Source organism: Astatotilapia calliptera, chromosome 7 (genome assembly GCF_900246225.1).
Source record: "Astatotilapia calliptera chromosome 7, fAstCal1.2, whole genome shotgun sequence".
Taxonomy (NCBI): Eukaryota; Metazoa; Chordata; class Actinopteri; order Cichliformes; family Cichlidae; genus Astatotilapia; species Astatotilapia calliptera.
The window spans coordinates 5,734,746-5,756,072 of NC_039308.1; the positions used below are offsets into that span (position 1 = coordinate 5,734,746).

General features: G+C 41.7%; 1 protein-coding gene across 2 annotated transcripts in view; it reads right to left on the reverse strand.

The window, feature by feature from the left end:
- Positions 1 to 20,565, reverse strand: part of vcanb (versican b) — a 33,077-nt gene extending 12,512 nt beyond the window's left edge. The window contains exons 1-11 of one of the 2 annotated variants that reach the window (XM_026172694.1): positions 20,287 to 20,565; positions 18,833 to 18,910; positions 17,433 to 17,855; positions 14,755 to 14,929; positions 14,197 to 14,324; positions 13,483 to 13,779; positions 8,552 to 9,256; positions 4,937 to 5,070; positions 3,354 to 4,671; positions 2,078 to 2,191; positions 1,861 to 1,974 (exon numbers count right to left, since the gene is read on the reverse strand). In XM_026172694.1, the coding sequence (XP_026028479.1) occupies positions 1,861 to 1,974; positions 2,078 to 2,191; positions 3,354 to 4,671; positions 4,937 to 5,070; positions 8,552 to 9,256; positions 13,483 to 13,779; positions 14,197 to 14,324; positions 14,755 to 14,929; positions 17,433 to 17,855; positions 18,833 to 18,899 (3,475 nt within the window). In that variant the 5' untranslated portion in view covers positions 18,900 to 18,910; positions 20,287 to 20,565. Of the gene's footprint in view, positions 1 to 1,860; positions 1,975 to 2,077; positions 2,192 to 3,353; positions 4,672 to 4,936; positions 5,071 to 8,551; positions 9,257 to 13,482; positions 13,780 to 14,196; positions 14,325 to 14,754; positions 14,930 to 17,432; positions 17,856 to 18,832; positions 18,911 to 20,153 lie in introns of both variants that reach the window. The other variant, XM_026172693.1, reaches the window with a different exon arrangement.
- Positions 20,566 to 21,327: the final 762 nt, after the last annotated feature.

Here is a 21,327-nt window from a genome sequence, read left to right on the forward strand (position 1 = left end):
CTCTGGCCAGAGACGGTGAGAGAGAAAGAGAGGCACAGAGAGAGCTGAGGTCCAGCTGGGGAGTGAAAGCCCCTCACTGAATGAGCTCAGCAACACACAGTTGGACTTCATTAAGTCTCACAAACATCCAGTTGTCTGCAGGTCAAGCACACAGAGACACACACAAAGAGCTCATGTATAACACACATTCAACTTCATATACAAGTCACATAATCAGCCCTTTGCTTTGTCTGACCATACAAACAATGGCTGTTTTGTATCAGTGGCACCAGAATTATACATGCCAGTAAAGTCATGATGGACAGTATCTGTCGAGTCTTTTAAGGTAGTAGCCATCATCAACTGACCTCATTTTAATCCTGCCTCTGTGCAGCTACCTGGAATGAAAGGTGAGGTCTCTAATGAATGCAGCACTATAAGCCACAGCTCTCTGTCTGCCAGTTTGAAATTAGCAGAGTGGTCAGTTGAGTATGAAACATAGCATCACTCAGCATCACCCAGGATATTAAGCCCAGCCTGAAAAAACTGAAGCAGTATTGTCAGTATTGATTCAATTCCACACGCAGCTGCAAAAGCTTTCTGGAAAAATAGAGGGCAATTATCTTTCTTCCCTCATTCTTTCCATTGGCAAAAAGCTGCAAGAGGACAGCTGTGTCCCTGATTTTTGAACTCTTGCATATACTAGGAAGGAAAAATAAGCAGTAAACAGTCCATAATTTATGTCTGAGTGTCTACATTTAGCTTTACACACTGTATTCATCATTCAAATAGATACGCCCTGCAAACTGGGAATTCTTATAGCACCAATGTCTCTATTTTTTCCACAAGACCCCAACAATGCTGACTTGGATAAGCAGAACAAAATGCAAATTTCCTCAGGAGTGTAGGTACCACAATATTAAGCGCAAAGGATGTTTGGAAGAAAGCCGCTTCTCTCCAAAAAGAAGATGTTGGCATGGCTTAGCTTTGCAGAGCTAAATTTGAACAACAAAACCAAAATGGAGATGTTTGACCATAATAAGAGCAGCATGTTTGGAGTAAACCAAACAGCCTAAACACCTCAGACCAACTGTCAGCACAGTGGTGGAGCGATGATGATTTGAGCACCTTGCAGTCACTGAGTGGAGCATCTTCTGCTTGGCACACACCCTTCTCCAGGTCCCAGTGTCACTGAACTAGCGAGTGGAGTGGCACACCACACTACACCTCCGCTACATTTTTGTTAAATAAATAATAGCACATAATATGTAATTTGTTCTTGTTCATCTGTGGTTGTATTTAACTCATTTCAAGACTTGCTAAGGACCAAATAACTTTTTAAATATCCTGATATATACTGTGAAACCTCAGAATTGACAGATCCAGTTGTTGTACTTTTATTCTACAATGACTGCATATGAATACATTAAGTAGTGTATAATGTATGACTCCAAACCATTAATAGACTGAGTAAAATAATTTAAGCAAGCAAATAAAAGCGGAATTTAGTTAAATGGCTTCTTATCATGACTACATGATACAAAAGAAAAACTATGGGGCCTCATTCTGAAACCAAACATTTTGCTCAGAGCAGCAGAAAAAAAAACTGTTGCTGCTGAGAACTGTTTCCTTGTTTGGAAAATATTAATCCTCGGAGTCCTCTTGTGTGCCTGAGTTTTGATTATCTGCTGAGTAACGGCAGAAATATTAGTCCTACGGCTGGAACTCATCTGTTGAAGAGCCAACGCCCAAAGCTGAATGATGGCCCAAAGACCCAAACTCTGCAGTAAGTTCAGACTTACTTGAAAAGAATATATCTGAGAACTGACTTCCATAGATGAATGATTTTGACACAGTTGCTTATTAATTCTGTTTCCTGACCTTGTTCACAGAACTCTCCTTTGTAGCTCGGGAGGCAGAGACAGGTGAAGGAGTTGATCCCATCCAGGCAAGTGGCTCCATTCAGACACGGGTTAGACTGGCACTCATCAATATCTTCAGACATGCAACACAGACCAGCATTATTATACATCCACCTGTCAGGAAGGGTCAGGATGGCTTGTTAAAAGAGCACACCTGGCTCTGAGGCTCTCTGTACCTGTTTCACAGTGCCACCCGGTGTATCCAGGTGCACAGATGCAGACATTTTGTGGTCCTTTCTTGTAGCACGAGCCTCCGTTCTGACACACATTGGTTGAGCATGGCAGGAGATCTGCCAAGGAGACAATGAGAATGGAAAACGATTAAAATCATCAACATCATTAAGAGCGGTGAAACGTACTGCAGTTCAGAAAGGCTTTGCAACTCCTTATTGGCACAGCAGGGCTGTCCACGTTTGTGGTAATAGACACTCGGTTTGTTGGTGGGCTGACCTGCTCATATTAAAATATATCAGAAAATTCAACATCTGCACAAATGTTTACAAGGAACCTTCAATTGCAAACAGGACAGGCTTTTATCCTGCTGTGAATTTTTAATGCATATATTTGTAGAACCTCTCCATCTTCTAGAAAAGCGAGGCCAACAAGGGACAACTTAAATACACTGTTGCTACAAATCACATAGGCAAACCTGGAAGCTAAATGCTAAATGCTGCTTAGCCCTGCGACAGACTGGCGACCTGTCCAGTGTGTACCCTGCCTCTTGCCCTAAGAGAGCTGGGATAAGCTGCAGCCACCCTGAAAAAGGTAAGCACAAGAGAATAAATGGATAAATAAAACTAAATTGAATGTCTTGGGTTCAAGACTCTGCATTTTTAAGCTGGATTTGGTCACTTCTGGTTTGAAAAACATCACACAATGCCAAAATGTTCGTTTTGTGAAGCCATGAAGTAACCACATTTGAACAAGCAGGTGGACTAACATGTCAGCTAAGGACAGTAAGGTCAGCTCACAGATCTGACAGTACATTATTTGTCGTATAATTTCATTAAAACTGCTAGGTCAGGCCTACCAGACACCTGCTAGCTACCTCACATCTGACTGAAATCATCATGCCCCTAAAGTTTTACAAATCCATGAGGGTGTGTTAACAATGGGTGAGTTGTTATGAAGGTGGAAACTATGTAATAATTTTTTGTGAGCAGCTATTAAGCTCTCTATTTAATACTTGATGTGCAAAGGGAAAACCTTGTATTTGGGAACTTTAAAAGTGTATTACAGACTTTTGATAGCACAAGTGGGTATTACCATTGAAAAAGCATGTTCTATCCCTTTTAACTACGGCAGAAGGCTGAGAGAGGGCTCAGCTCAAACATTATAGCTGCTGCCAAAACTGGCAAAAATGTTAAGCAGGGGAACGAAACCAAGCTGCTGTGCTGTTTAAAACAACTGAAGCAGCTATGAACCAAACCAACAACAACAGAGTTCATGTACCTGTAATGTTTATAGTGCTGGTCATGACTGAATAAGTTGTGTCCGAGCTGGTCTCAGGTTGAACTGTGGCCACTGTCTGTTCAGGCATCTGAGGTTGGGACTCCACAAAAAAGGGGGTGATGTCTTTATCATTGTCTACAAACTTCTCCTCTGCTACAGCAGTGGCAGCCGGGTCAGGGATTAGAGCCCGCTGGGGGACAGAATAGCTTTTTTGCTCAGAAGTATAAAAGGGTGAAGTAGTGGAGAGTGTGGTCTGGTCTATGTTCTCCATGGTGGACAGGTCAGCATGTTCTCTGTAAAACTGAGCGTGGATGTCAGAGGAGGCAGACGGAGACTCAGTAGCGACAGCTGGATGGCTCTTATTTTCAAAGGAGGGATGGGTAAAGGGTTTAAGTTTGCTCATTTCTGCAGTTGTGCTCTTTACATTGGTGAAGGTCACAGCTGCCATGGCTGGTGAAACAGTAATAGCGACTTCTCTGAAAAGTTCCCCAGAAGCTCCCTCCTCATCAGACAGCTGGTCTGCACCAGAGTCTGGGTCTGTAACTGCAACATCACCTGATGAAACACCAAGCACATCTGCGATTTCTGTAGGTACTGCAGGTGAAGGCTGTTGGGTATAAAGGTCATTTGAAATCATAGTGCTAAGCATGGTGCTAAGACTGGGTGTGTCTGACGGGTATACATCTTGACCTGAAGCCTCATCTTCTCCAGAGGAAGACCCTTCAAAGTCCCCAGTCTGGGCCTGCTCAGTGGTTTCCTGTGACTTTGTGTCTGGGATAAAAGTCACAACCTCTGTTCCTCCGATTTCTGTCTCATCAGTCCTCGCATCCAACTGGTGTCCGGTAGCCAGGGTGGCACCATCTGTAGAGCCCTCCTGCATACTGCCAACCTCATCATCTGTGGAGTTGCTTGCAGAGCCTTCCATGTCCTCATCAGTTAAGGCAACATGAGCAACATCCTTGGAAACACCAAGCAGGACTGGAGTTGATATTGTAGAGACAGGGGGAGTGTATGTGGTTGAGACTGCTGTTTCATGTGGTTCTTGAGTGTTGACTCTCATGGCATCTGTAAAAACATAAGAAACTGTGTCTGCATCCAGGCCTGAGACTGCAACATCATCTGGGTATACAGCTTGAAGATAAATGCTCTTGTCCGTGGTTTCCTGTGGAAATATCTCCCCGGTTCCAGTTTCGAAGGTAAAGGGAGTCGTGCTGATGTCTTCTTCCTCCTCTACTTCTGTCTCATTCACATTTCCAGGAGTGGCCGTCTCAAACTGATCTCCTCTGGCCTCCTCTGGCTGCTGTGGTTCAGGTGTTACCTGGATGGATTGAAACAAATTGGCTATTTTTAACAAATGAGAAAGAATGACAAAGAGCCAGTAGCTTGACTCAGACCAGATTAGACTATTTTACACATTCACGGAGAGGGCGTCTGGTTGAATGATTTGAATGAATTAGTTTGCTGAAGACACAGCTGTGTTTACTAGTAGTGATAGAAAAAAATGGGAGAACACACAAACACAGACATATATTGGAGGATTAAACTAGAATTATTTAGTAGACATATCAGTGTATAGAAAGTACCTCATGTTTTCCATTGAAAAAGCTGACTATTTGTGCCATATCAATCGGAGGCACCTCAAGGGAAGTGATCTCCCCGCTGCCCTGGATACCTTTACTGGTCACAGGCTGCTTCAGGAGGTCCACGAGACGTTTCACTAGAGGCAGATGATAAGCAGCCATATAACACATCAAGGCAAAAAACAAAAAAAGAAAAGAAAAACAAGCAACAAGTGTTATGATTTTATTCCTTACTTAAAGTGCAATGTCAGTACCAGGCCACAGCCTCTTGGGAAAAATCAAATAAATCACCATACAGCCTCTATGTTAAAATGACTAACTTTAGAGCAAATTTAAAATGGTTTGCAGCCTGGTAGAAAAGTTTTGCTTATTATAATTAAACTAGATCATCATGGTATTGTAGCATAAAGTCATGTATAATGAAGGCCTCAGAAACACAGGTCTAGAGACGGGTCAGTCATGAACTAGCAACCAGCAGTTGAGAGGAAAAACACATGTTCCTAGACAGGTTGCTGGCAGTTTATGTGAAACTGATTGCTAAAGCCCCACTCACACTGGCTAAAGATCAGTCAGTGATCCCGAACAACAGGTGACATTCTGGTGGTTTCGTCGTAGTTAAGTGTGCTCTTGAGCGAGGGAATCAGAGACAGCAGAAAAAAAGATGGATGTATCCACCACAACATCATATGTTGTTATGTTAAGTTCTGTTATAATGCCTCAAGCTAGACATTTTTGCTGCCTTAAACTTTTAAAACTCAAGACCAAGGGTCAGATTTGACTGTGATACTGACAGACATGCAGTTATAGTTAGAATCAAGGTAGCCAGTTTTAAAGCATATCTTGCTTACTAAGCTTTAAAAATCAATGTGATCGAGACCATAGACTCATCAGAAGAGTTTGTACTACATTCACAAAATCCAGCCAGGGTGGCTTCACCACAGACTACAATACATTCGGAAATCTTGGTTTGCCATCAGAATCCAAGCTTAAAGGCTTCACTTCGAAGACACACTAGCTATGGTGATCTTTTCATCGTAAACCTGCAGAAGTTTTTATATTTTTAATTTTTTAATATTCCTGATGACGTTTCTTCACCTTAACATCAGTAAAGCATTTGAAAGCAGAGCTTTTGCATTGTGGTACTGCAACTTCAGTGAAGGATCTAAGATCTTACAGCTCTGGCAAAAACCCACAGTAGCGCATTTCTGACATTTGTTAAAATGAGCCGAAGAGCATATTTGGATGATTAACAGTTAAAAGTCTGAGTTTCCTATAATTAAGGTCAGTCTGTGCCAGCGGCTTCTCTCAAACAATGCATGCTTGTGTCTCTTCATTAAGACCTAGTGGTACACATGGAAGCTATACAGAGGGGAAGCAGAGTATGCAAATGTATACAGAGTCATAACAGAGAACTTACAGACCTTAAATTGTCTAAATATGTACAAAACTTCAACAGAAAAAAACAGTTGACCAAGAAGCATGCTGTTACTGTTAAGTGACTAGTTAATTGGTCCATGTCAACCTCTGTGTCACTCTGAACTTGACACCACATGAAGAAGTCATTCTTCATTGTAACACTCAATGGTTCAACTTTCCTAATTTCCTGAGGATATGAACTGAGAGTTGGAGGGCCTCATGTGATGGTATATTACACATGTAACAGAACAGGCCTTCATCATTTTAATAACAAACACAACTTCTGGAAGATGGTACCACTTGGCTAAGGGTAGCAAACACATATGCACTGTAATCTGAATCAATGATTATTAGGCTCTGGGCAGACAGGGCCTCTCTCTTGTCAAGTGCTATTAACCATTTCCAGGCACAAAATATGCCAAAACAAAGATCTGAGCAAGCTGGTGAAAATACATTGTCTTTGTTTTACTGCTGTAAACCCCACTGCATTCACTGCAAATCACGCCCTACATCTCACATTTGTCAGCAAGTGATTTTAATTTTTTAATTATAAATATGTACTTTTGATATGGTTGTAATTCGAACGGAGAAATTTCTCTTCTCTCCAGAGAACCTAGATTAAAGACACAACACAGGACCTACTGTGGCCATATCCAGCCTAATCAGAAGGGGGGGAAATAACATGACTGTCTGCCAGTTCTTGGTTAGCCTGTTTAATGTAATCAAACATTGGTGGTAATGGTGCTAATTCAAACGAATTAAGAGAAAATGAAGTGTAGAATATAGGGATTGTTTGAGAACTTGTTAATTTTAGCAACTCAAACTGTTCCCTGGAGAAAAGATTATTACAGTCCAGTATTTGTGGTTTATTGGCAACTCTTTGTGCAGAAATCCTGATGGGAAAGTTGAAGACCAAACTCTGTAGGCATGTCTAAAGCCAGCAGACTAATCACTCCATCAGACCTCCACTGTCTCTTTGCGTGTGAGTGAAAAGAAAAGAAAGTGTTCAGAAAGACTGTTGATATACAGTGTTTGTCTTTTGCCGAACCCATCCTGTTTTTTCCAGTGCTGTGGTGTGTTTACAGTGTGTTTAACTACAAACTGGCTGCACAGCAATGACTGACTTCATTTCCACATCTGGCTCTACAAATACAGCATGTTTTGTGTGAAAATGTGTGAGCATATTAAAAAAAGGTTGCACACCATGAGCTGTGTCCTTTGCCATTTTACACATGAAGTTCTTACTACAAATTGTTGATAGAATCGGGTCAGTCTACAGTTTGTTTCAGTGTTATTTCACTGCTGCAATGGATGCTGCCTCGGTATAACATGCAGTAGACAGGAGAGCCACTTGCAAGGTGCCATTTCACCCCAATTGGTCGTGACAGATGGCCGCCCCTCCCTGAGCCTGGTTCTGTTGTTCTGGGTTTTTTTCCTGTATGTATTATTTTAGGGTCTACCTTACGACATAAAGCCTTGAGGCAACTGTTGTTGTGATTTGGCGCTGTGTAAATAACATTGAATTGAATTATCTGCACTGTTATCACAGTGCTGCAAATCAGTGTGCTTACATTCAAGATTTCTCAATCATTTTAAAGCTGTGTCGACACTTATGTTTACACATAAACCTCTTTAGACTAGTATTTAGACAAGTTCAAGGCTGTGGTGCATGTGGCTCCACTGAGACAACAAAATCAGCTGTTCTTCAGTCCTCGACAGCACAACATAACAAACATAAAGTAATTCCCAAGATAAATGTTCTCAGCCAAAGCCTTTTACAAGATTCAGGAGGGCACATTGCACCACATGTTAGATAATAATCTTTTTATTGCCAATGGTGAAATTTTCCCACTCTGGAGGTCTACCTCTACAGCCCCCATACTGGGGGCTTTAAATGCCAGCTGGCTTCCAGTTAATATGTTCTGTCGTGGGATAGATTATTATTTAAATCACGCCAAGAAAAAAAGACATGTTTTGGCATGGACATATGTGTGTTTTTGTCATCATACTTCTCCTTCTTTCTAGAGAACGATGCTTACATGACATGCTAACATGTACTTATTATTTTTGCCAGTACTTCCAACCAAATTTTCAACACAGTACTGGCATCTATATGCCATTTCTCTTAATGCTTTCCAGGGCCTAACAGTATGACTTAAATTACTACATGACTTATTTAAAACCCCACCCCACCCAGCTCACCTGATTCTGACCCATTGGTGCTTTGCACATCGACAATGATGAGATGGATAGGAGGTTTTGCTGATGTTGTCTCAGGAATGTCTAGAGACTTCTCATGGTCAAATATCGTTTGAGCTCTAATGGTGTAATCCTCTTTGAAAACAACTGCAGGTTGTTCCTCCACTTCAGTAGTCCCAGCTGCGATGTCTGGCTTTGGTGTAAGGATCTCTGATGGAACTGGGTGTGCAGCGGCGTCTTCAACTGATGACGTTTCAACCCGTGCACTGATGTCCTGAAGTTTACTAGGCCTTGATGTGATCTCCGGGGTTGCCGTTGCTCCTACCTCAGACCCACCAGAGTTGCCCTGGCTGCTGCCTTCTTCCCCTCTGCCACTGGTCTCACCCCTGCCTGGTCCTGCCTGATCTAATTGGGAGATGTCCAGATGTGGAGGCTGAGTGCGGGTGGTGGGTAATGGAGGCAGCTGCAAGATATCTCCTGATACAAGCTCTTGTGAAATGGTAGTAAGAGTTGCTGAGGCTGTGGTGTGTGTAGAAGTAAGTGGGCTGTCTGTGGGTGAATGTCCAACAGGTTCTGGTCCTTTTCCTTGGATTTCAGCTCTTTCAACGTGTGAAGCTATTGTAGCATGGGGACTATATGTAGGGATGTCAGGTTTGTACACAATTGGAGTCATCAGGGAACTTGTAGTTGTTGGCTCTTCCAGTCTAACTGTAAAAGAGGGGAACACAGGAGCAAGACAAGAATTTAGAAGTGGGTCCTACAAAGAGCTCGGCAGTTAAGAAGTGCTGCCCAACTGCAACTCTGTTAATGAAAAAGGCATAATTTTTTCTTAGTCACTACAAAAAAAATAATTGCAAAACACATAATACTAATGTAAGGAAGCAACATTTTCACTAAAACTAGCCATATTCACAAGTCTTTCTTTATATCAAATGTGGTGGCAGCAAGAGGCGCTCCCTACTGGTTTGAATCACTGCAAGGGCCTAACAACACCAGTGCTGTCAGTGCAATCATTCTCATTTCCTCCTTTCTTTCTTTTCCATTTGTCCATGTTATTGTCAGTCATTCAGAAACAAATGCTAGGAAGGAAGAAGTGTTAGTGATCAACGCAGCAGTGGGTTACAAATGAGTATTTGCGAAAATCCTATTGTAAACCTGGCATATAATGTTAAGAATGATTAGGTAGAAAATAAACCCGTCTGCTTTGGAAAATAAGACACAGCACCAGTGGGAAAATGTGGAAAACTATGAGTGTGTTAAAAACCATTTAGGCAAGCAAGCAACATTTATACTGAGTGAAAAATGTTCACAGAATGAAATCAGCAAAACCAATGAGTCATTAAATAAAGAAACAGGAGTCTGGGAAGCTGTCAGACGGCAGCTAGCACACAGCAAGCTATAAAAGGAAATGCAGCAGATTGATTGCTGATTTTGGAAACATTAAGTCACCTGTCAAGAATGAAGCTGCTTCAGTCCCCAGAAAAAATAGTACACCCTCAAGACATAATAAAAATTATCTTAAAATTGGTTAAATACAACCTCAGATAAAGAACAAAAACATGACATATTACACCGTATCAACTGAGGCAAAATACAGAAAGTGTGTGAAAAACTACGTAAAATTCTGTGTTTCCACGGGACTTAAGCTGCTAACCAAATTCACTTGATTATCTGATCATCAGTAAGTGTGAACACCTCTATAAATACTGATGGTTTGGCAGTTTGCACATTATCACATTATCAATTGTACATCAGTAATCAATCAGTCTAGGAAGGGTTATAATGTAAGGCTATATCCAAACCTTTCCAAGTCCATCATTGTACAGTTTGAACGATTATTCATAAGTGGAAAACACAGAAGACTTTTGCCAGTCATCTTAGCAGAGAAGACTGCTTTCTTGTCACGGTTTGCCTCACAAACAGTGTGGAGATAAGAGGTGTGGACCCAGGTGCAGACAATGATAAAGGAGAATGAGAATGAGAATGAGCCTTTATTGTGGCTGTAAGAATTACCTCAAAACCACTAATAAAAACCTAAACTGGGGACAGCTAAACATGAAGCTAGAAAAATAAAACTAAATAACCTGAAACATGGAAACTTAGCTGGAGAGACAATGGGGAAGATGAACAAGATGACCAACAGGCATAATACACAGAATGATACACAGATGCTCCAACAAAGAAGAGAGGTAACCACACACTAATAATAATAACGTATACTTTATTTATCCCCGAGGGGAAATTCCTCTCTGTATTTAACCCATTCACTCTGTGAAGCAGTGGGCAGCGGTGTGTAGGGACGGTACCTTGCTCAGGGTCACCATTCAGTGGAATCGAACCCCCGACCTTCCGATCATGGGGCCATCACTCTACCTACTGAGCTATCCCTGACCTAAAATGCCACTAAATATTCACACAAGGTAACAAGGAGATGGCACACAGGAGTGAGACACAGCTGAACCTAATTAGACAAGACAACGGGGGAGGGGAGCAAAGCAGAATACATGACCTGAGACATGGACCTTCAAAGTAAAACAGGAAATACAACTGGCTCAAGGGCAGGGACTTGAAACTACACAGGGGACCAAAACCTAAGAACTAGAAATACAAAACAGAAACCATCACACTAGCAGTCAAACTCCAGATAAAAACAAAGATCAATAATCAGACAAAAACCAAAACACTGGGTCACCGACCCAGGACCGTGACAGTTCTACAGTCAAATGTTAAGCCATCTGTCTGACAGTTAATCAACAGGGCAATAATCCCAAACACAGCAGCTTATCTACAACAGAATAACTGAAAAAGCAAAGAATCAGTGCTCCAGACCTCAACCTGATAGAAATGATGTAGTGGACCTTCAGAGAGCTGTGCATGAATAAATCCTCACAAAGGGAAGATTAATGCCTTGTTATCATGGAGCATATACCACATGAAAAACTAACAATTAGGGCTCCTGAACATACAATGCATTCCTTTGTATGTGTCTAAGTGCTGAGTTCAAATGGTTAGTGTCCTGGGAGTGAGTGGGGGGTTTGAGCGTCACATACATAATGCTTTAATAAACTGGATGTAACATAGTCCCCTCCATGTGTGAATGTGCAGGAGGGTGTTTGGTTGGGTGGGTTTTGTGAGTGTGCTTTTTTCCTGTTTCTCTTTAGCACTATAGCCATAATTTTAGATCTAGAGAGACATATAAGGAAGACTTTTCAACATAATGGTAAATGGACTGATTCTTATATGATGCTTTATACTGCAGGTACAACACCACTATTATCCTCTATAATCTAGAGAAAATACCTTTCTGACAACCTAAAACAAAACTGAAAATGATGTTACGGTCATGCTCCATTCAGTTAGACTCCACTGGGTTACACAAGTCCTCAGAAAGTCTGTAACAGAACAGGTGAAGCAGTCACAGAGCAGATGCTGAGGCAACCGATGCTGTGATTTGGCACTATAGAAATAAAATTGAACTGAATTGAATCAAATGTTTCTGCACTACTTTTACTAAGTAAAAGCTGTTATACGTCTGTACCTTTATTGTGACTTTTATTGAAGGAATACTTGTTAAACTGCATTTTTTGATTACTGCTTCTATCAAAGAGCTTGCTAAAGGTGTGAATTGCCTGCAGACTTGTGCTTTAACTGTGGTTGAGTCTGTCTTTTTGCACAGTGAAGGAGACCCTGGCTGCATGTTAAGTCCTTCCCAGATATGATGTCATGTATTTGGCGAGCTTCAACCATCTGGCTGGGGTCTGTCCGTCACTGTACATTTACTTTCTCTTGCAGTCCTGCCACTATACTTAAGTCTTGGTAAAGCACATTACACAGGTTTCATGTTCAGAAAGGCAAGTGAGTGAAATTATGTTTAGTGCCTCATACTTGATGCTGCAGCTTCACACTGCAGACTGAGCTGGGCTCACTGTTAAAGTTTTGTGCTTTTTATACAATGATGTCACTTATGGGAGAAATCCCTCTCTTTTACATCTCCTCCTCCGTCTGTCTGTCTGAGTTTGGGCAGGGTCGCAGCTGTGAAACATTAGGGACTTGTCCTGTTTCTGTTCTATCTGTGTTAGAGTGCACGTGCTGGGTTTTTCCCCTCGTAAAAAACATGGCCCACCATTAACATGGCTACTAAGAGATCATTCTTCTCTTGGTTGGGTTTGTTCTTTGTAACTTCTTTTTACTCGGCTTTTAAGTGGTTGCAGATTGTGACACCTCAGTGTTTATTGACCAAATTAGACTTTTCTTGTCAAAGTGTTGTGGATGTTTGGAGGAGGGCAAGTATTGCAAGCTCAACAGTGCAGCATGGACCTGGATTCCATACACTTTGTAATTTGTCTTAATTTTTTATCTGTAATATTAATTTTCTTAACCAGGTTACACAATGCATCTAAAGACACAACTGCTCTAAGCAGAATTCCTCATTAAAATATGACCAAACAATTTGCACATACATGCTCGGTGTCTTGTGAAACACTGCTCTGTGACCTGCAAAGGTCCTGAGTGGGACTGTATCTGTAATTAAAGCTTGTGGTTTTTGGAGTTTCAAAAGCCAACTAGGATGCAGAGACTTCAACTATTCGATTCAATTCAATTTGATTTTATTGATATAGCGCCAAATCTCAAGCACAGACATGTCAATGTGCTTAATATTTATATAAGGTAAAATAACCCTTAAATAACAGAGACAGACTCCTGTCCTGTGAAACCAGCTCGATGTATGTGGCTTAAATGAAAGAAGCTGCCGAAACTGACATGCTTTTTAAAACTGTTTATTACGCAGCCTTTTTCACCCTTTGAAACTAGATAACGGGATAAACACTTAATAGATATGAGACCACTCTGTTGCAAGACTAAGTTCATGCAAATAAGAAAATGAGCAGAGTAAATTACTATCCAGTTTGGATCAATGTGTGTTTCTGTCTTACCCTTGAAGCAGAAAGCCCCGTGCCTGTCAGTGGGGTCTGGGTAACCAGTCTGGTTTTCATACTTGTAAAGTGTGCGGACCCCCAACTGGCCTCCTCCACACTGAGGCCTGGGGACGGTGATGGGGTAACGGACACTGCCGTCAGATAGCCAGCCAAAGTCGCAGCGGTTTAGCCCCCCCCTCCAGGCTGCAAACAGATGACCGGGCGATGCCAGCACGGCATCATGCTTCTCGCACTCTTCCCTTGCTTGCTGCCAGGTGAGCTTACTGCTGATGGAAGTAGGATAGAATACCTCGCCTACAGACAGAGCAGATACACAAAGTCAGTTTACAGCTAACCACAGTCTTTTTACTTGATGTTTTAAATGAATTACATTTGTCACCCTGGATCAACACACCTGAATCAAATGATTATTATCATTACCAGGCCTCTGGAGAACCTCAAGACATGTTGAGGAGGTAATTTAGCCATTTAAATCAGCTTTGTTGTTTCAAGAACACATCTAAAACCTGCAGGACACCGGCCCCTGAGGCCTGGAGTTCCCCACCCCTGGTATAGAGCCGCAGCAGACTAGCAGAAACTAGTGGAGGAGCTACAAGGTTGAAATTTTAACTTCAGAAAAGTGTTCTGCTAAACACTTAATGCTAAGCTAAGCTAACCACTGCCTCTATAATTCTGTATTTCAGTATGTATGTGTCTTGCATGTGTATTTACCGTGTAGTTTGTCTACGTAACAGTACACATCATATTTCTCCATGGGGTCACGGATGCCGTAGGTTCTCACACCTGGCCGATTCTTTAGATTACCTTCGCAGCCTGGACGGGTCACTGTGACTGGATATCTGAAAAATGAACAATAATAATGACAATATTTTTAAAAGCAGAGCAAGAAATGATCTGATATTTAAAGAGGTCACATTTATTTGTTTATTCGGTTTTCATGTTCTATAGTTGGGTCCCTAAGTACGTGTACAATAACAGTTTTTGTAGTTTTGCCTCTGTGCACCAACACAGTGAACTGCACACGACGAAAATGTGACTTAAGTGCAGAGTCTCAGAGAAGATCCATGGATGTAATGAAGGAGGAAATACAGAGGGTTGGTGTGGCAGAGTTGGCCTACCGCACTTGATTTACCATCACATTTGGGCTCGCTGAGATTCAAAATGGCACTTCAACTTTTGAATTTCGGTTATTTTATCTGCTAATTTATCATGAAATTACGAGGGACATTAAACTTGAGATTATTTGTTTAAAGAAATGTAGGAACATACCTAACTGACTGGTCTGCAAGCCAGCCCGCATCACACTGGTCGAGGCCATCTTCAAAAGCAGCCGTCAGCTGCTCAGGTGTAGCGATGGATGCGTCTACAGAGTGGCACGCTTCCACAGCCTCAGAATAGTTCAGACTGTAGCGGCTGCTGTTAGCTCTGTAGTGGAACACCACACCTGCAGAAGGGTTATCAACAATCAGGAATATATGGATGCCTTCAATAGCGTTTTATTAAATCAACATAATTTTAGATCCATTATTGAAGGTCCTCGAGACAAAATATATGACCAAAATTATGAATATCCGAAAGTCAAGGTTTCAGTTCATGCTTGAAAAACAAATCTACATATCAGGAAATCAAACTTAAAATCAAAACAAAATCAATAGCCAATCAGCCAGATTGGATGGAGAGTATCTGTGAACAGCAATTTTCAAGTCTTGCCATAGATGCTCAATGGGATTTAAGTCTGGACTTTGACCGGGCCGTTCTGACACATGAATATTCTTTGATCTAATCAATTCAATTGTAGCTATTGCTGTATGTTTAGGATAATCGTCTTGCTGGAAGGTTAATCTCCTTCCCAGCCTCCAACAGGTTTTCTTTCAGGATTGTCCTGTATGTAGCTCCTTCCATTTTCCCATTAACTCTGACCAGCTTCTCTGTCCCTGCTGAAGAAAAGCATCCCCACAGCATAATGCTGCCATCACCATGTTTCACAGTGGGGATGGTGTGTTCAGGGTGATGAGCAGCATTACTTTTACATTACCTCCAACTGAGTCAGCAGGTCTGGACTCAAACCAGGGGGACTCTGCTTAAAACCACAACAAAAAGTACACTGATTGTCATTGCTCCCTTGCACCCAGTTACTTACCCAGTCAGTATGGCTTCCAACTAAAGATTTACCATTAAAATCATTAACCCAAAAAATAGCTTCTCGTTTTATGGGTCCATATGAAATAGACTCTGTAATTAGTCCCATGACTGTCAAACTCAAGTTGCCCCCATCACTGCGCAGTCATCTCACCTTTCATGTGTCTCGACTCAAACCGGTGTATTCCAGTCAACTGTGCCCTCTATGCGATCCTCCCCCACTACCCACCCGGCTCATCGACAGCCACCCAGCCTATGATTTTTGCTGGCTCGTTAACGTTTGTCAGCAAGGCCAGCGCAATCAGTTCATGTTGGACTGGGAGGGGTACTGCCCGTAGGAGCATTCCTGGGTCCTGCGGGCATTCATCCTTGACCATTCTTTAATCTCTTTCTTCTACGAGTGTCTTTGCAGGTCTGTGTCTGATCAGTGCCTGGAGGTGACTCTTGGGGTACTGTCAAGATCTGGTGTGTTTTGGTATTCTGGCATATTTTCCATTCTGCTCCTGAGGCTTTGTTTCTAGTTCCCAGGTCCACCTTTCCTTATGTCTCCATGTTCCGTTAGCATACTCATTTCCCTGTGTAACATTGCTCTGTGTTTCCAGTTTTGCATCCTTGGATCAGCATTCACTCATCTCCACTAAGAACCAAATTCCCTCTGATGCTGGTTCTCCTCGCCCACTTGCTACCTACCAGCTGCCACTGGTCTTACCTCTAGTTTTCCTGGAGTAAGCCTGAAATCTCACTTGCCTGCTCTCCGGCTTGCTGCAAGTTACCCCCGCTGTGGAAAAGAGGACGTCGGACATCTGCTCGTTTATCACTCACCCACTCACCCAGTGAACCACCCCTCTCTGTAGCCTTGCTTCGCCCTCTTACCCTTCTCCTTTCACTCACCATTGCAATCATAAACACCTTCTACCTGAGCTTGTGAAATAACACACCTCTCCCTCTATCGCAGTGGCTCCCAATCCTGTGAATTTCTTTGTCCACCATGCTTTGACTTTAGTGATGCCTGTGTTAAATAAAGTTTTGTCTAAAATTGAAAGGTTGTGTTTTGAGAATTTTAAAAAATCAGAATTAAACTTTTAAAAAATGAATGCTGGCCACTCTCCTAGGCTGCAAATAATGCAGATCTGGATCTCCAGCATATGTTGTTTTTTTTTTAAAACACTCTCTCCTCACAATACAGCACACAGCTTAAAATAGTGGTAATATCTTTGTAGCACACACAACAAGACACAAGATGTCTCCTGAATGAGTGAAAGACTGATGTGAGACCTCCCAGCCCATTGTTTGCCAGTGGTGCTAGTTTCAGTCACTGTGCAAATGTACTGTTTATGAGGTTGGGAAACTTGCAGTCAGCTGAGACTGAAGAAGTCACTTGGATGATACCGAAACATTTCTCCCACTGAAAACGCTACGATGAACAGAATCAGCTTTTTGGGACTGGTGCGAGTGTTTGTGTAAAGCAGACTTTAGGTTTCCACATCACACTGGAGTAAAGTGTTTGCTGGACACAGTTAGCTTTGGACTAGTTGCCTAAAAGTTTTAAGGTCATCTCAGAGAATCTTTCCTCTTTCAGCAGATGGATTAGAAAACAGACCATTACAATGACCAGAGAGGAAGGGCACTTTAAAGAAAATGGCACGTGTACACATTTCAGTCAATACTTTTGGCGACACCTTCAACTTTGAAGTCTCTGCCAGCTGGGCACATCTGGATACAGACAATGAAGTTTGTAGACTTGCATACAGACTCCTAATCTGACTATAAAATGGTGAGTTGCTAGTGTTCCTGTATGTTTTACTCACCTCTGACAGTGAGGATGACTGTGACCTGAGTGGACTCTAGCCCATGCATCACCTCGCAGCGGTATAACCCAGCATCGCTGGCCCTGAGCTTCCCTATCACCAGAGAAGCATCTCCAAACCACTGTGGGTAGCTGAGCACTGACACCCTGCTCTCAAAGCTATGCCCCAACTTTACTCCCAGTCCCTGGGCCACCAGCACCACTTTCTCCTCCTGCCCATCTAGCTTCGTCCACTTGATCCTGCCGTAGTCATCAGAGCTCTGGCTGTGAGTTTGCGCAGGTGTAGGGGTGTGCGTCAGAGCTTGTGCGGAGCTGCTGGGATAAGCTTGCGTTATGGAGAAGTAACACGGTAGCACCACTGTGTCTGCTAGAGAGCCAGCTACAGCCAATTTCTCCTCCATCTTCACTGCCATCTCTGGAGGTGCTGGAAGGAAAACAGGAACCAGTTTGAGTCTAAAATGAATAAAAGCAATGCTTTTTGCAGCATTTTAATGGACGTACAACCTAACTAAGAAGTCTAGACTCCACTTTTCATGAGTGCAATTCCAGTATTTTACTAGTTTTGCTATTTCTGTCTGTGTGTTACACCGCGTCTTTGTGTGAGGCTAGCTAACTCAGCTTGCTGACATTAGCTGATAACTTAGTACTCCACCCTGTCTAAATATGATCATGTCTGGCTCCAAAAATACAAGGCAGAGGCCCAATGCAGTGAATCAACGTCACTTCCCATCCAATGAAACACTGATCCACAGCGACCCACTCCTTAGCTCTCAGGACCCAAAATAGAATCAGGAAAAGTAGGATCTGCTGCCAATAGCTAAGTACCAGACCCCTCAGGCCCATGTGTCATACCCAGAAGTCTATGCCCATGGCCTAATGGCTGTATTGATCTCAATATACACATAGCTGCAGATCAATCTCAAAGCAAGAGTAGTGACCAGCTACACCTGAGCAGGGTTTGGTTCAAAGCAGGAAACCAGTTTCTGTGGAGTTCAACTATAAATCCATTTGGAGAATTGAAATTCTATATGGAAATATATCTTTAACCTGCATAAACAACCGTGGAATCTGCAGAAGTATTGCACTAATACCTGCTCTGAGAAAGTGTGGGAGCGTTCAGCTGCAAGAAGAAAATGGAAAAAAAAAAAACAAGTGAAAGAGTGTGTGTGTGTGTGTGTGTGTATGTGTGACTGCATACACACTTAACCAGGGAATGCTGGTTACGTGTGTATGCAGAGTGAATTTGTGTTGTGTTGAGAGTATAATAATTTTCCACTTTGTCAGTCTTGGATCTGCAAATCTGGCACGTAATTACAGCTACGTCAGAGAGAAAGCACCAGGGCGGGTTACAAAGTTTGGATTCAGCTACAAAATCATCATATCCTGCTAGACTCAACTTACCTGGCTGAGGACGGGGTGAACACAGACACACAAGACAGAGCAGGAGTATAAGGATGTGTTTAATCATCTCAACAGTATCTGCAAGAAAGAAAAAAAAGCAGTGACAGTCAGTGTGGGACCTTATAATAAATGCCAAATATTAGCCTACTGTAAGACTACAGTTAACTTTAGTTAATATATGTTATAATGTTCGAATGAGATAAGCTTTTTTTTTAAAACATAGAAGCGACACAGTGACCACAAACCACAGAAAGTGCAGTCTAGTGTAGTACCTAGTAGCATATCCTAAAATGATTTTAAAAATTAGTAATACCCTCTAAACTGTAGTCAATTAGTCTCAACTGACCAATCAAGCCATTAATTATTAGATTAGTAGTTTGTACAGGAATATCAACCAGTAGTGTTGGTGCAGACGAGCACAAATACTGCTGCGCTGTAGCCTTAGACTGTAAATAAAAAGACTAGACTGTGTTTCCAGGTGAAGTGGATTTTTATGCAGCATTTCAGTAATCTATAGTACAGTTTCACTTGGACAAAATTAGGCTTTTAAAATCTTATTTTTCTTTACTCACTTAATCTCATAGAAATAAAATCAAATGTTTTATTGTAGCTCATATAACCTACAGTTTTGAATCACTGTTAACTAAAATAAATGAACAGACATAATGGAATAACATGTTTTCCCAATTTTCTTCCATTATTGCACGAACTAGGACATGTATGTCTGGAATTCACATTGCCTGGACTATATAAAGTACTATTTGTTCTATTTCAACGTTAAATAAAAATAAATTAATTCATAAATACAGTTAACTGTCTCTGAGTAATTATGAATAACTGAGAAACCTTTCTTAATCTTATTAGGACACTTCGTGTCGGTGAATCACATTTAGGTTTTGCTTTAATGCTTTACATAGCTCTAGTTTGCATAATAATTATTATTAAAAAATAATTCAAAAACAAGAGAAAAGCGCTGCTTCTGAAACCACGTGTGTGCTAAGCTGTTCCAGGGCTTCACTGAGGCTGCTGCAGTGATACCGCTTATCAAGTGATCAATCAGCTGGTTGAGGGGACGTAATTGGTCCCTGGCTCAATTTTATCAATGAGTGTCTAATCACTTGGATCTACTAGTGTGGGAACATTCCCGTCACCTAAAAAGCAGCTCCTGATATGGGAATAAAACACTGACATTAGAGTAATATCGCTAAATAACCACACAAATATTACCCTTAGTTAACATCAGGTGAGCCACGGAGAAAACATAATAATAATCATAATTATTATGATTATTATAATTATAATTATAATAATGTAATACAACCTTGGAAGTGTATCCAAAGTCCAGCTGGCTCGTTTCGGGTTGATTTCTTAAAACTTTTCCAAATGAAACTGCCGGAGACTCCAAATGATCCGCGGAGTGTGAGCGTGCTTATTTTTCCGACCACTGTACTCACCCACTTCACTGGTCTGGCTGGAAGTTCAAATCCACTCTGCACGCGTTATTATCTTGATATTAAGAAGAGGAGGAGCGCACAATCCCTAAAGTAACGTAAAAACGGGGGAGGGACTTGGGGGCGGAAGGAGATCTGAGTGGGACAAAAAAGAGCAAAGTATAGATAGGCTGAATTTGGAGAAATGAAGGAAAGGGAGAGACTTTTCTTTGGCAGAAAGACCTGACTCCTGAGCGGGATGGCTTTGGAACCCTAACTGCCTCATATTCCTTTAACGAGTGTGATTTGTTTAGTAGGGGAGACCGGGGATAGTTGTAACGTGGGTCAGTTGTAACACTTCAAATTTCTCCAATCAGGGCTAAGTTTCAAATGATGTGACTCATCCTGTGCATGCCCAATTCAGTTCTGCTGTCACATGTGAAAAATCAGCACATTTTGTCAAACACAGACAATTTAACATGAAAAAAAGTAATCTGTATGCCAAAAAGTAAGTTTTTCTACTTTATTTCAATGTTTAATAGCATTATCCGCTTTGCAGTTAAACTCATCAAACTTAAATTATGTTATTTGTATGTCTATGGGGATATATTCTGTGTAGGTCTTTAGTGCTAATGTTTTAGCCGTTGGCTGTAATGTTAGCTAGTTCATGGCTATAGGAGTCTGGGTCAGTTGTAACAGCAACAGTCTGGGTTAGTTGTAACAATAATGCAGATGTTACAATTTACCACACTATTACTTTAACTTATATTAAACAAGTTGGGGCAACGACATCAGCAGAGAGACGTTCACTGGTCGCATTTGTATATCCGGTTAATGCCATTGGCAACACAATTCCTCCACTGTTTGTGTTCCCACACATACATTATGCAGACCTCTGTGTCAGAGATGGACCAGTAGGAAGTACTGGTAGTGGAAATAAATCAGGATGGATGCAAGAAACAGATTTCCTCATCTTTCTGAAGCACTTTGCAAACCACACCAAGGTAAGCCATGATAAAAAGTAATGGAATTGCGATGCTGGTGAACAACTACATTTTTTCAGCT